This window comes from Condylura cristata, unplaced genomic scaffold, assembly GCF_000260355.1.
Source record: "Condylura cristata isolate star-nosed mole 26May11 unplaced genomic scaffold, ConCri1.0 scaffold00001, whole genome shotgun sequence".
NCBI classification, from domain to species: Eukaryota; Metazoa; Chordata; class Mammalia; order Eulipotyphla; family Talpidae; genus Condylura; species Condylura cristata.
The window spans coordinates 86,577,440-86,592,398 of record NW_004567102.1 but is presented as its reverse complement, the minus strand read 5'-3'; the positions used below and the strand labels follow the sequence as shown (position 1 = coordinate 86,592,398).

General features: G+C 52.1%; 1 protein-coding gene across 1 annotated transcript in view; it reads right to left on the bottom strand.

Annotated features, from left to right (window-relative positions):
- FNDC1 (fibronectin type III domain containing 1) overlaps nucleotides 1-14,959 on the bottom strand; it is a 50,915-nt gene that overhangs the window by 3,470 nt on the left and 32,486 nt on the right. The window contains exons 14-20 of the mRNA XM_012723068.1: nucleotides 13,121-13,189; nucleotides 11,520-11,663; nucleotides 9,506-9,736; nucleotides 7,764-7,872; nucleotides 4,699-4,778; nucleotides 1,969-1,998; nucleotides 1,098-1,259 (exon numbers count right to left, since the gene is read on the bottom strand). Coding sequence (XP_012578522.1) covers nucleotides 1,098-1,259; nucleotides 1,969-1,998; nucleotides 4,699-4,778; nucleotides 7,764-7,872; nucleotides 9,506-9,736; nucleotides 11,520-11,663; nucleotides 13,121-13,189 — 825 coding nt within the window. The remainder of the gene's footprint in view (nucleotides 1-1,097; nucleotides 1,260-1,968; nucleotides 1,999-4,698; nucleotides 4,779-7,763; nucleotides 7,873-9,505; nucleotides 9,737-11,519; nucleotides 11,664-13,120; nucleotides 13,190-14,959) is intronic.

Sequence of the window (14,959 nt, the reverse complement as noted above, 5' to 3'; positions counted from 1 at the left end):
GAGCAGCAGTGCTAATGGCACCATCTTCAATAAGTGTTGCAAGGATTCAGTGAGATCATGAATGCTAGCTACATATGTGTTCAATAAATGAAATCTTCATATTATAGCAAATTTTCAGGTTATAACTGGTAGAACTTAGTTTAAAAAAGGAATAAACTATGGTAATCACAGAATATCTTATAATATAATTATGAAAGACAGGAAGATCTAAAGAGCAGAAGGACTGTTTTCAGATCTAAGTAGCAGTGGGGTATGTGACTGGCATGAGGCGCTGTCCGTGGTCCTGAATCACAGCTGCACAGTAGGGCAAAGTGCTTTCTCAACCCTGGGATACCAGAGATGGCTGTGCAGCAATACCAAGAATCATAAAGTGGGGTAGAAGAAGGGCGGTGGGGCAAGAGGGAAGAAAGAACATGGAGAAACAAGGAGACAGTGGTTGTTGGGAGAGATGTATTTGCTGAGAAATTGCCAGAGTTGGGGCTAGTAGAGAGATTTTGCTTTGATAACACAGTCTTGAAATGATCAACACTAACAAAAACCCTCATGCCCCCTCCAAAAAGAAACCCAGGATTATGACAAAATATAATCCAGCTGAGGGAATTTTTAAAGGGATGTACTAAAAAACTAAAAGCCATGTAAATTTTGATATGGAAATAAAGTTTATATAGGGAGTAAGTCAAAAACATCTCTGTAGAAAGTTTTTGAAAATGTTAGCACTACAAGCTAATTATGTTATTTTTTTGTTTTTATCCCCATACCAGGATAAAACAATGTTGTTTTTATTCAGAGACAGAACATAGAATACTTGATGTTATGGTTCACCATCTCCATGTTTCTCTCTGCAGAGCCGTGGTAATGGTGGGGACTGGGAGGGGAACTTAGACTTCCAGTCTATACTCATCCTTACTCTTACTGAGTTAGTGCCAAAAATGTATGGCCTTTGTGTTTCTGGGATCAATGTAAGAACTAGCCTACAAAGGCACTGTATATTCAAGCCACAGCAAGACAAAATGACCTGTGACCCAAAGTCAAGTGGCTACCTGGCAGACATTAACCTTTTCCATACTTGCCAGAGTTGACCATCTCCAGAGACTTACCTTTCAGGTTGTCACTGAGGTAGATCTTGTACCTCAGTGAATTGCAAAGAACGACTCCCACAAACTTTCTGTACCACGTCCGCTTCACGTATTGCCTTCCGTGGCAGTCGGTGTGGCCAGGGTCGTGTTTGAAAGCAAATGGGATCCAGATGGGCTCACCACCTGGGCAACACAGACACTCCTTGAGGACACTGTCCACGCTGCTTATTGCGGCTCAAACTCTCAGAAAGTTCCTTGGGCTTCCCTTCCTCTAGGGCTTTTGGGGTGAAGGGCTCCCTTATCCAGAAGAAGTACTCTCTTTCTCTCTCCCCTTCTTTCTTGCACTAAAGTATAACAGTCGTCTCTTTTACCTGAGTATAGTTTTGGCTTTTGTATTCTTGGATTAAGAAAGCCTTTAAACCTCAAAGGAAAGTAAGCTCTATGGGAGGACATGCCACCCTACCCCCCATTCCTGAAGTTCCTCAGCCTTCTACTGGTCTTGTCACTCATCAATCCTGCTATGAAGCCAATGGAGCTTTCTCAGTTTGTTTCAAAAAATGCAGTAAAAATTTATTATATACGTACACATTTTGCTATTATTTCATTTATTTGAAATGTTCAAAAGGATGATGTAAATATTACATGTAAATATTTCATAGATATTGGCCACCCCATAATGATTTTGCTTGTAGACATCAGTTGTTTGGGCTCTGTTAAAAAATCTCCAGATTGTTTTTTTCCCTGGATCACAATAGGCTTTCCAGGGAAAGCCTGGAAATTGGCAGAATACTATAAAAATGTAAAAATGGTTCTGCATTTTCACTTAGGATTAATCCCAACAACCTCCTATTCAATATTCAATGTGACAACTTTATCAAGAAGAGAAACTTACCTGGCGGCCTCACAACAAGCAGTGGATTATCTGTAGCATGAAAAAGAAACCACTGTCAGTATCATATTTCATGATCACGGAATCATTAAATGGTTATTGTAATCACAAGAATTAAACAGACTAAAATACAAACAATGAAATGGTATTTCATAAATGACAACATCTCCCCTTAGTTTTCATTTTCTAAGCATTTCCTTTTGAGGGATGGTCTAATTGTATCTCCTTGCTATTTATATAGAAACTTTTTGTGGGCTTATATGCGAATTTCATTTATATGTAAATCCCTAAAAATAATATCTTGATACTGGCTACTACAAAATATTTCCACATTCATTATGTGTGAAAATGTGTCTATCTCGAAAAAAGGTTGGTGCTTTTCTAAAAAGGTAAATACATATCTACTGTATGGTTCACCCACTCCTCATGAGGTATTTATCCAAGAGACGTTAAATCGTGTCTATACAAACACATGTACGGGAATGTTCTCAGCATCTGTCATGGTAATAGCCAAAGCCACAGAGACAGCTCAGGTCTACCAACAGGTGAATGGATAAACGGATTATGGCACAGCCTGTCTGGCATTCTGTAGAATGAACTCCTGACACAAGCAATGTGTGGGGCTTACAAGGATTAGGCTGGTCAAAGAAATCAGTGGAGGAGATAGTTGGGCGGGTGCCGACATTCACCTCCATGGTGGTGGAGGTGGCTTGGATGTGCACACCTGCCTGGACATGTTCAGCCGTGCCCTGGAGGACGTGCACCTGGCTGGGCCAGTCATGCCTCCGTGAAGCTGCTTTGAAGCCATCTCTGTGTTAGCGCAAGAAATACCACTCATGCTAAAAGGAAAGAAGCTCTGAAGGAACTCTATTGTAGAGAAAGCTCATTTCCATAAAATGCTTCACACAGCTGGCCCTCCTCCCCGGCGCCCCTCCTCCTCCTGCCCTCTAAACTTATCCGACGGCAAGCGCTGACTCTCCTCCTCCTCCTCCAAACTTAGCAGAGAGCAAACTGCTCTTGCAGCGTGCACAGCCCAGGAAGCCATCCCAGGACCACTCACAATCAGGATTCAGAATATTCCAGCAGCCACATCTCCGTGGCCCACGCCACGCGCCGGCACCATCCACGCGACACACTGACCCGCCACTAGCGATGTGTGGATGCGCTTGTTTGCTCCCTGCTCTTGAGTTCCAGCAGTCTGCCGAGAAATCTCAAGTCCCCGGGCGTGGGGTGGAGCTAACAGCCACATGATGCAACCCCAGAGCCTTCCGCTGCCCGTGGGCGCTGGCGGCTTCCCAACCAGGCCACGGCTCGCGGTCACAGGAGCCACGACCTGCTGCTCCTTGGGCTTCCTGTCGTTCCCGTAATGGCTTTGTCAGTCGTAAAAACAAAGGAGAGACTTGAGGAAACCGCTTGCGCCGTGTGGACGTGGCGGAGCAGACGACGTCACACTTTTGCACACGTGAGCCCCCCCACCCCCCGGGGGTTTACTGAACGTGAGTTTCCTCAGCCTCACCCGAGACAATGTACTCCGAGTCCCAGAGGGGCCTGGGTTCTCGTCCCCGCCCCGGGGGCACCACGTCCAGGGCGGGCAGGTGGCTTGTCTCTCGGGAAGTGGGTGACCGAGAGCTATTGTCTCAAAATGTTACACTGCAGTCTCAGAAGTTAGATTTATATCGGTCTTGACTGCTTTTTGTGGACCTGGATGACTTTAGTAATAGACCTTTAACATGTTCATTCTGGAGATGCCAAAGTGTCGTTTAGTTTTAGGAAATACAGCCACAGACGTGTGCTTGACTCAAGCAAATTAGCCCTTGATAATGATTTCACTTCCTCTTTCCTAGAGGCGGAGGAGAAATGCACTTTCTTGATGAAACAGGTGAAAGTGCTTTGGAAGGCCTGTGCCTATCTTTCCAGTTCAGAACTTAGTCCCACAAAAGATTTTATTTTTTCTCCCTATGCTGATCCTATACTTTCAAATCTCCACTGAACTGCACCTTCCAGGGACGAGAGCCCCGTCGCCAGGCGGCACACAGGAAATAATCTCGCCACGCGTGTGCGTGGGGCTGGCCGGGTCGTGCCCTCGGGGGCTCTGGCGTGGACCTGCGGACAGAGCTGGGCCTCTGAGAGGAGAGGTGGCAGGGTCGGGCATGCAGGTGGTCACCGGCCCTCTGGAGAGGGCTTCGGGCCCCAGCCACGGGCGAGCCTACTGGTGAGCCCGGCCCCCATACACCAGCACCCAAATGGGGTTTAATCAGTCTCCACGTAAGTGAAGGCATCTCTGTCTCCTAGTGAAGGAAGCCTCGCAGGGGTGGACTCACTGGAAGAAGCAATTGCCTCTGGGCAGGAGACAGTTGTGCTCCTCAGCTGTTTGCAACAAGAACAAAATCACTCTGTAACTATCTCTCCCACATTTTTCTCCCTTATGGGAACGTGAGCTTTCTACTTGCCAGCATGCCCAAAAAAGGCTACTTTGATTTCATTATCTAAGTTTTAACCTGGGGAAAGAAAATAATGCTGATTATTGATTGACTCGCATTGTTTAAAGGACAGGCTTATTAGGAAAAGGGGGAAGAGAGAGAGGCGCCTGCAAACCCCCGGGGGCAGGAGGCCTTAATGCCGACTTGAGGCAGCCGACTGGCTCATTACTCAGACACTAGTTTTTCTCTGTCACAGTTGTGATTCCGGGTTATTTCAAGAAAAGGAAATATGAGAATGTGAAGTCGTTCATACCTGATTCTGTAACAAAAGAGACCGAGGGGCTGACGGGTCCATAACCATGAGGATTTTTGGCTTGAACCTTAAAGTAATACCTGAAATTGGAAGAAAATAGTTTTTGAAACACCAGTGGGACTTCGTGTGCCGAGATTGGCCCCCGAGCCCGGGGGTGACGCTGCATGGCCCCCTGGAGCCCGACTCACCAAAAATGCGTGCCCTCCCCCCTCCCCACCTCCGCTGTTTCTTCCTATTTTTTCTGAACTTACTCATTTTTTGAATAACTTTTCTTTTCTTTACATAGAAGAACTGGGGTACAGGCCAGAGGTGCAGAGCAGGGGCTGAGATGGTTCACCAGAGCCAGAGTGGGGAGCAGAACAGGTGGATCTACTGAAATCCACAGCTGAGGGAAGCAGTGGGGAGACAGGAGGGGCCTGCTGAGCCCTGTGGGTCACTCCCTGGCTGGGAATCGAACTCAGGCCGCAGTGGTGATAGTGCTGAGACTTAGCTCCTAGGCCACCAGGGAGGCCCAGAATGACTTTTCAAAATACTGCAATGAGCGGCACAGACGTGGAGTTAAAGGGAACAGAACAGGCACGTAGACAAGCAAGGCCCTGGGGTGGGCAGGTGCCTCAGGGGTGCAGGGCTCCCCGGGTGAGATGCTCGTTTCTCGCCCTGCTCTGGTCTCAGCTCGAGCCCCACAGGCAGGGAAGGAGCCGCTGGAGCAGCAAAGCACATTTGACTTCTAACTGCATTCATATCACTGGACCCTGGAAGAGTAGGGCCAGCTCCGATGAAACTCGCGTTTGGTAGAGAGAAGGGGACCCGCCCAGAGGCTGCCCCTGCAGTGGCACTGACCGGCGATGAGGCTTTGGCGGTGTGTGTGTGTGTGGGGGGGCACGTTTGGCTCTGCAGCCTGAGAACTCCCTGAGTTTCCAGGCCTGTGCCTCGAAGCAAGGGAGGAAGTGGGAACAGTCTGGAGAGGTTTTGCTGTGGGATTGATCTTTGTGCTGCAACACAGAAAGTGCTAGAAAGCACATTGTCCGAATAAGCTGGGTCATCTAGGGGAAGGCTGAGAAGCCAAGTGAGTAAGGGCCCCAACAGCAGACACTTGCATTTCCGTGAGTGATGGGACAAGACGTAGCGGTCAGGAGAAGCCGGGACCCTCCAGGACCCTTCCCAGCTGTCGCCAAGCTGCTCCCCAGCCCCGGGACCCCACTCTCCTCTGCTCTCTCAGTCCTTAGCTACTCACAGGAGAAGGGGATGAGGTTCCCCGGCGCGGCGGCTGTCCACCACGTTAGAGCGCTTGGACGGGCCTCTTCCCTAGGCCTCCCGCGGGCTAGACTCACCCTCAGTGCTACAGAGTGACTTGACTGGACCACGCAGAAGACAGGCACCCACGAGTGCTCTGCGAGGGTGTCCCGGCGAGTGCCGCGGCCCGTGTTCTCCGGCCCTTCTACCCTGCAGGCCCTGCCCGTCGGGCGCTCAGTGGGCCAAGGACGAACAGAAGTGACAGGGACTCTGGAGGCCCCGTGGGACCAGCCTGTCCAGCTCTGGCCTCTCTCCTCACCCTCCACACCAGCTGGTTTTCCTTCCACAAACGCCAGGCTTTTGAACAAATGCTGCCTGGAACAGCGTGGCCTCACTGGGCCCCACCTTCTCAGGTTCCCGGAGTCTTCTATGGCTCCCCCAGGAATGTTCACATCTCCTTCCCTCTGGGTTCAAATGCACCCAACTGGCACATGAAATGAGGCACTCAACCAAGACCCCATGGAAGGCTGGATGGGAGACCCCACCGGAGCTTGTCCCAAGGGACGACACAGGGGAGCCCCCACCCTTGTGTCGGGAAGGCTAATCAACACCACAGGGGCTGCGTTCGCCCCGGGACCACGGCCTCATCCGAGGCCTGGGAGCCACCCATGGGGCGCAAGGGGGCTGCATGCACTGTGTGGTAACTTGGTGCAGATCCTGTGAAAATAGGGTGAAGCCTCCTCAAGAACTAACATTCTGGGCCCTCCCTGGTGGTGCAGCGGGTTAAAGCACAGCACTGAGAAGCTAAAAGCCACTTCTGCATGAGTTCAATCCCCGCCTGCCCCGGAGGTGACCACAGGGCGCGGCAGACCTCTCCTGACCTGCCCGCTGCTCCCCTCGGCAGTGGACTTCGTCCATCTGCCTGTTCTGCTCCCCACTCTGTCTCTGGTGAAGCCTCTCACTGCCCCTGAGCCTCTGGCCTGCACCCCAGTTCTGTATGCACAAATAAATAAATCTTAAAAACAAACAAACAAACAAAACGAAAATGTCATGTGGCTCAGCAATCCAGCTTCCAGGTATTTTCCCAGAGAATGTGAAAACAGTGGCACGAAGGGACCAAGTGCCCAAGTCCAAGGCCATTGTCATAGCAGCTGTGAGCAAGCACAAACACCCGCTGACAGGCAGCTTGGTGAAGAGACTTGGCCTGCGGCTCAGTGGAATACTAGTAGGCTTTCAAAAAGGCGACACGGTGCTGGTGGGGTGCAGTGGGGTGGAGGTGGCTGTGCTGAGTGAAATAAGCCCAGAAGAGGATGACAGATCCAGGCACTTTTACTCATTGTGAACTATAAATAACCAAAGAAAACAAGTTGGCAAAGCCCACCCCAAAATAACTCTTGGACACTGTGTAAAACCATCACAGTGACCAGAGGGGCTGCCCAGGGAGGAGGGGTGAAGATGGGAGAGTGTGGGGCTTTGGTGGGGGGCGGGTGGGCATGTGCGTGCTGCATCCCCAAGCCCTGTAGTCATGTAAGCAATTGGCAGATCAATAAAATACAAGAATAACTCTTAAAAAAGTTTTTGGAGAAAACAGGAAAACAGCAAAGGCCCACGGCAAGTTCTTCACGGGGTTGGAGGGCTTTTTGTGGGGCGGTGTCTGGCCTTTCTCTGTAACAAAGGTGTTTTGTTGCAACCTTCTGTGTTTCTGAGCACAGAACACACAACCCCGGCCACCGGTGTGACCTTGAGTCCCCTTGAGCTGGGCGCTGCACAAGCCCGGCTGCGTCAGGCGCAGGAACCGTCTCAGGCCTGTTCCAGTGGCTGACGCTGCCTACCGTGTGTTCGGCTTCAGGTTCTCGATGGGCAGATGCGTCACCGAGGAGGCCTGCGTGGACCACTTGTTCCTGATGAAGTCTTCGTAGGAGGCGCTGTAGACCAGGTAGCCTGGAGGCGGGAAGAAGCAGCTAGTAGGCGTCGAGGCACCAACGAGGTGTCGGGGTGGGGGGCAGCAGAGTCACTTCTGGGGGGAGGAACCTCTGGTTCCAGCTGCCAATGGCCGAGCTCAGGACACTCTTGACGATGGCTGATTCCTGGCCTCTGTGTACCCCTCTGTCCTCCTGAGCCTCCCACACGCCCAGGCTGCTCAGCGCCTCAGGCCTGGCACACCTCATGCCAACAACACAGGAAAGAGCCGCCCAGCAGAGACCTGGTCTCCCTGTGGTGTTTCCTGCTGAGAGACACATTCCTGCACCAGAGACCCCTGGGCGTCCTCACCCAGTGGGGGAGGCCCGTGGCAGCAGCGGGCAGCTCTCTGCCTGCTTTATGTTGTCATGGGCCCTCAGGGCCACCCTAGACCACATCTGTCAGCATCCAGGCTGCCCTGGCACTGGGCTGCAGCTTGGCACCTGTCCCGCACTCGATCCCTCATGCTAGACACACAGGGAAAGTATCTGTCAAGCGCTTCCGATGTGCCGAACATGCTGCTAACTTATGCTCTCAGCACAGCGTCCTGGGATTCCTTCTCTCTGTCGGAGCATGTCAGCACCTCCGTGGACACCAAGGAGAGTAGCCACAGAGGTCCAGTGTCTTGTCCAAGTTCACACTTGCTGGTTCCTTCCACAAATATTTACCGTGTGGCTACGCCTGTCAGACACCACAACCCATGCAGGAGGCCAAGAGGACAGGACACGACCATAAATTGTTAAGGGGAAGGCTGTCCTAAAGGAACTCTGCAGAGGTCTGTGGACTCCGCCCCCTGCTCCAGCTTTCTGGACTTCGCCCCTGCTCCGGGGACTGGAAACTACAACTCCCAGCAGCACCAGGGAGAGAACTGCAAGGACCCCAGGGCGGAGCTAAGCAGCATTCTGGGACTTTGAGGGATAAACAGGGAGCCATTTTCAATGGCTCTGGTGGGACAGGCAACATCTCTCTTGCTTGGGCAATGGCTTTTGGGACCGGGTGGCTGGGGCTAGCAACTAGTTTGTTCCCAGAGCTCCGAGTCAGCCGAGCCGGTAAGATGTTCCAGTTACCTTGTATCCCGCTCTCTTCCCCTGGGTTGTTCCTTTCCCTTTCCCCTTTTGCAGATAAACCCATTATTGACCCTTTTGTGTGTGTCTGAGTACAACTGAATTTTAAGTGTGCGGGTGAGGCCCCACAGACAGGCGGCCCAGTTCACACGCGGGTGCCCTGTAACGGCTACACCTGTCAGACACTGCACCCAATGCAGGGGGCCGAGAGACCAGGACGCAACCACGTGGCAGCACCCTGGGGGCGGGGAGGCGCAGGAAGCTCCGAGTCCTCCAGGAGGAGCGCAGGCAGCTGGGGAGCCTTGCACTTGGTGGACTCCCTGGCCACGCCAGGACTGGGGGCTTTCAGACATGGCACTTTTGCGTGGAGGGAACCGCAGTCCAGGGGATGAAGTCACACAGGGCGTGCACCCAGCCTGGGGCTAGAATTCAGGGCTGGGGCTTCCTCCCGGGGCTCCAACTGCCGCACGAGGCTGCCTTTGGGGCCCACATCCCGTCCGTGTTCCCCACCACCGGCCCGAGGGGACGCCAGGCAGCGGCCCTGCACGCACCTGTGACCACGTCTCCCGGAGTGGTTTTGTCCCAGTCCACAATGACAAACGAGTGGCACCCTTCCATGGCCACCACGGTGATGTTCCGCGGAGCATGCTGAGGGGGCCGGTCGGTCTTCGTCAGGTCATTCGGGATGATTTCATCCAGGCTTTCCACTTGGAAGTGATCCAGTGCGTCGGTCAGGGAGCACGGGGTCGCGGGGTCCTTACTGAGGTACGTCACATGGGGGGCTGGAAGACAGCAGGCTGCTCAGGCAGGGCTGGGGCTCACGCCTCCTCAGGGCAGGCGCCTGACTTCTGCTCTGCCAAGTCAGGCTCACATTCATTCCTGAGGCTCCGGGCCCAGCGCCACACCAGACACCCCCAATGGACCCATGCAAATACCCCTTTCGATCTGTGGGGCACAAAGTCTTCTAGAGCTCAATCAAGGCCAATGAGTCGCCTGCAAAGTGATTTGAAAGGAGCCCCGAACAGTGAGTCTGCAGCGCCCTGTCAGTCCTGTACCCAAACATTCAGCAAGTGTGAATGCGGCCCACCTGGCACAGTTCTCTCCACATGGTGTACTCCTTGGACTCTCTTTAGACCGGGGGAAACATGCAGAAATGACAGCGAGGCCCCTACAGGTGCCCGCGGCCTCCCCAGAGCATGAGAAAACCCCACCTGCAACGTCTGCCCAAGGTCAGGCCTGAACAGCCTGAAAAGCGTGACATCTGAGATCGGTAATAGCTACTCACATTACGGACGCGATCAAGCTTTTGCTACCCATATGGTCTTGGTGCATTCAAGGGTGCTGGGGGTGATGCCCCATATTCCAGACGAGCTGAGACCTTGAAAGGGTGCCCACGAGGTAAGGAGATTTACCTCCAGCCCACAGTTGTCATTAGAAGTTAGAGAGGCCTAGGAGCTGAGGGTAGGGCTGTCTATATGCAAGACTCTCAAATAAGGAGTTCTAGAACTTTTTAAATGTTCCATGACATCTCTGGGTACTAGCTTCTCACTCTCAACTGCCGTTAAGACTGGAAGCAATTTCTAGATTCTCTACTTTTCCAATACTGTGTATAATAACCTTAGGTCTTTTGAACTTGTCACGAGTCTCGTCATGTTTCAGGGAATTGTCTACATGCTTTGCAGTCACAGACATGAAGACAACCAGACTACAGTGAACATTTCAGCCTTCGGAAGAACCTACTGATACCGGAACTGCAAGCATTTCTCATGGAACTCTTGAGAGAAGAGTTGGAATGCTTGGCGGATTTGGTCAGTGAGCCAGCACCTCCCGCCCCGGAACGCCACTGCCATGGACTGCATGTAGCCTGGTCACTTGATGCTACATCTTGGCAGGCAAGTGCTGTTCTCTGCTAAAGGCAGGACATTTGTTTTGGAAACAGAAACGTGCCATGTTAGCTTAAGCTATCGCTTGTCTCCAGTGATTTTCTTCCACTTGGTCATATTAATCTGTCTCGTTAGAGGAGGTCATTAAGGACATGGGAAAATCAGACTCCCAAAGGGAATGTAGCACATTTAATTCAGTAGAATTTCCTTTTGAAAATGTTTTCATGACTGAGAGAGGACTCAAATAAATGTCTAGGTCCAGTTCCTTGAGGCTAATGAAAATCATAAAAAATAACTGGTGAGAAACAGCTGTGCTCTGTGGCACTGAAGTACCAATAGCTCGAGCCGATAAAGAGCTCTTCTTGCAGGGGGGTGTTGATCCCTGAGCGTGGGCTCAGGGCACAAACCTAAAGAAAGCAGCTGACACTAAAAATGCTCGTGTCCTCGGTGCAATGACTTCTGGGGTGCCAGACGGTCGCCCTAAACTCACCAACAGACTCCAGGTGCCCTCTTTCCTGCCTTCTGCAGGGAACAAGCTAATGCGCCCCCAGCAGACTCACCAAACACTCCAAGTGGAAACTCTGTCCCCCCCAATGTGTGGCCATGGCCAGCCCGGGGTTAGCGAAGTTCTTCACAGAACAGCGAAAACCCCGGCTCTTTTGATTAAGGAAATTCTATTTACCAATAAATCGCTTCTTTCCGGCCAGATCGAATTCTTCTTCAGGAAAGGAACTCACAGAACCTTCTGGAGGGATGATCCTGGGCACGGCAGCCGAGGTGGAGGGCCTGCTGGTGGCCGGTGGCCTCGAGCTCTCAAACTCATAATCTGAAATGAACGAGTCGGTCACTGGGCACTTCTAGAGCAGGACGCGGCCTGCCGTGGAGATGCCCACGTGAGATTTGGCTCCGTGTGACGGTGCACGCAGCAGGCCACGACACGCACACCCACGCAGGTACACGTGGTCACACACCCCTGAGGTGGTGCCTGCCTTGACTGGTTTCTTAGTAACCCCAGCCCATTCCCCACTTCGGTCCCATCAGCAAAGCAGCTGCACAAGAAAAGAGAGGGCAGGAAACAGAAACAGGCCAAAGGGAGAGAGTAAGAATCAAAAGAGAACTTAGAATTCGTCCAGTTTAGCCAACGCTGGCCCAAAGCTGTTGCCTGCACGTTTCCTCTCCTGGGAACATGAAAGATTTACGGCAGAAAACAAACTTGGTATTTTTTCATTTATCATCTGGCTGTGCACTTTTTTTTTTTTCTGGGGAAAAGGGAGGATTAGTACTATTAAGAGAACTAAGCCTTTAGCAGTTAAAATCAAAAATAAAACTCTGCTCCCCTTCCAGTCAGGGAAGGCATGACCGTGCAGTGTTTTCAAAGAAGCGAAGAAGCTTCCTTTGTTTCTGCGTATCTACTTTTCTTTGAAGGTGATTTTTGTTTGAAAACCACAGATGCAGTCATGACACTGAACTTAGGTTGCACCCAAGGGGGCCAGCAGGCAGGTGGAGCAGAGCTCCAAGAAGAGCCTGAGTTTGGGGGTGGCGGTGGGGGAAGCCGAGGGGTCAGGGAGCCCACTGCTCCTCACCTGGCCAAGGCCAAGGCATTTGCTTTCTTTCTTTCTTTCTTTTTTAAGATTTATTTACTTATTCATACAGAGCTGGGGTACAGGCCAGAGATGCGGAGGGTGAGAGGATTCACCAGAGACAGAGTGGGGAGCAGAACAGGCAGATCAAGGAAGTCCACTGCTGAGGGGAGCAGCGGGCGGTCAGGAGAGGTCTGCCGCGCCCTGTGGTCACCTCTGGGGCAGGCGGGGATCAAACCCAGGCGGAAGTGGCTTTAGCTTCTCAGTGCTGTGCTTTAACCCGCTGCGCCACCAGGGAAGATTCTACGGTAAGAGGCGAATACATTGACCCCATCGCAATTTCTATGAAATTATAAATGCGGAAAAACCGTGCTCTCTTTAACCACACAGCTTGTCTTGAAGCTGGGTGGCACCTGGAATGGGGAGCTCAGCTGGAGGGGTTCCCCATTCTTTAGGCAAGGAAGGTCTGGGAGGAAGGAGTGCGCAGCACGGGCCTGTCTGGAGGCACGTCTGCAGGTCGGGCCTGGCTGGCTCAGAGCCCACATGGCTGGGGGACGGTGAAGGGCCGCCCCCGCCCCCCCAACCCTCCCACAGCCCCCGTCCGGAGGCGCCTATGCCCGAGGCCACCTTCGTGGTCGTTACGGAACGATGCTCTGATCAGGAAGGAGAGGGTCTATGTAATGGGCTTCGGCCAGCTCCGCACCTTCATCGTAGACCACGTAGGCCTCTTCTGTGGGTGGGAACAAGTCTGGGTCTTTTCCGGAGAAGTCTTCTGCGGAGAGAGGAGGCGGTGGCGGGGTCACCACGGGCCTGGGTCTCGGGCGCTCTGACTCCCGCCCAGGGCACGGCCATCCACTCCCCTTGTTGTCCGTCAGAGCAATCCTCCCAATAGCAATAGAGCCAGGTCCAGGTTTCCCCAGCTCTTCCAGGAGGGAGGGTCAGACCCCGAGACGCACCAGAGCAGGGCCCGCGGATGCCCGGGGTCCAGCGAGAGCCTGGCCCGCAGCGCCGCCTGACTGACCTGCTGCGTGGCCTGTCCACCCACTGCCCCGCCAGGCAGCTCTCAGCAGGCAGAGGGCAGGGCCCCAACCTGCTCAGAACAAGCAGCTGGGAGGTGCTGAGGCTGGGACAAATCTCCCCCAGCTCTGCTCCTTGCGCCCGCACTCCCTCGCTCCCTGTTCTGCAGGGCCCAGCTGGGTGCGCTCCCACCTCTCTGCAGCCTAACGTGGGCCGGCACACACGTGGCTCCCCCCAGCCGCCACCCTCTGCCACCTACTCAGGAGATGAAGCCTGGAAATGAGTTTCTCTTTAAAGATGGGCTGGGGGCCTGGAGAGGAGTTATAAAGGCCCCACTCTTCGGGGGCAGGATGGTCATGTTGAGAAGAACTCTTGGGTTGGTTTTCCTCAGGCCATTCCAATGTCACTATGGGAACTGCACCTGGCTGATGCAAACCAGTTTTCAAGTCCACACCCCAAAGACTGGGGCTAGCTCGTCGTGGCTCACCACTTTTCTTTCCCTTGTCAGCTGAACGTCTAAGAACACAGCCTTGTTTTTCATACTGACAGATCAGGTTCATTATTTTATTTTTTTATCAGGTCAAAAATGGGGAGGGTGAATGTATTATTTTTGCACCCCAAAGCAAACAAGTACACCCCGCACTCTCAGCCCCCGGCCAACAGGGGTCACTTCTAGACGATTCCAGCAGAAGGGAGCTACTGTGTGACTTAGTGCTCTTTGATTTTGAAGACCAAGTCAAGTCAGACATAATTTTCCTAAAATGTACCCTCTGCTCCAAATAAAAGGAACTACTTGATGTTATACAAATATATTTGCATTAGAATTTCTGCACCTATGTGCCAACCGGAAGCTCTCAGAACAACATAAAACTGGCCGTTTGTTAAGTCAACCCAGCATTGAAGGCAAAAGTTTCCACCTCTGTTTTAGAAGTAGCTGCCAGACACAACCATGGTGGCTTGGTACCATGTCCAAGTGGTAATGAAAAAACCCAGTGTAATCTGTCACCCAAGATTTAGGGCCTTAGCTTTAGAGAGATAAAAAAACAAAACAAAACAGCCTTATAAAAGTATTCTCAGTGGAAGCTTAGAGAGAAGGTAAACCGCAGCCACTTGAAACCCAAGTATTGAACTGTCCAATTGTTCCAGCTCAAGTGACTTTTCCACTGATTTCTCTATTTTCTGTCTTGAGAGGGAGTTGTGTCAAGGACACATAATTACTGGGTTGTGTCCCAAGGTCACACACAAGGTCACAGCTTTGGGGAATGCTGGCCCTGTGTCTCAGTTAAATTTTTGACTTGAGTTGTGACAAGTGTTATCAGATAGAACACAAGACACCCACTTGCTGTTTCAATTTTGGAGAACAAGCACATAACTTTTCACGCACACATAAGCTAAGCAATGTTTCTGTTTGTTCAGTCTGCCAACCTTCATCCTGACGCAGCCAGTGGAGCTAAACTTGACAGGTCAGAAGCACCTCTAGCTGCTGAGAACCTGGCCCTTCCCACTTCCCCCGTCCACCTGCCCC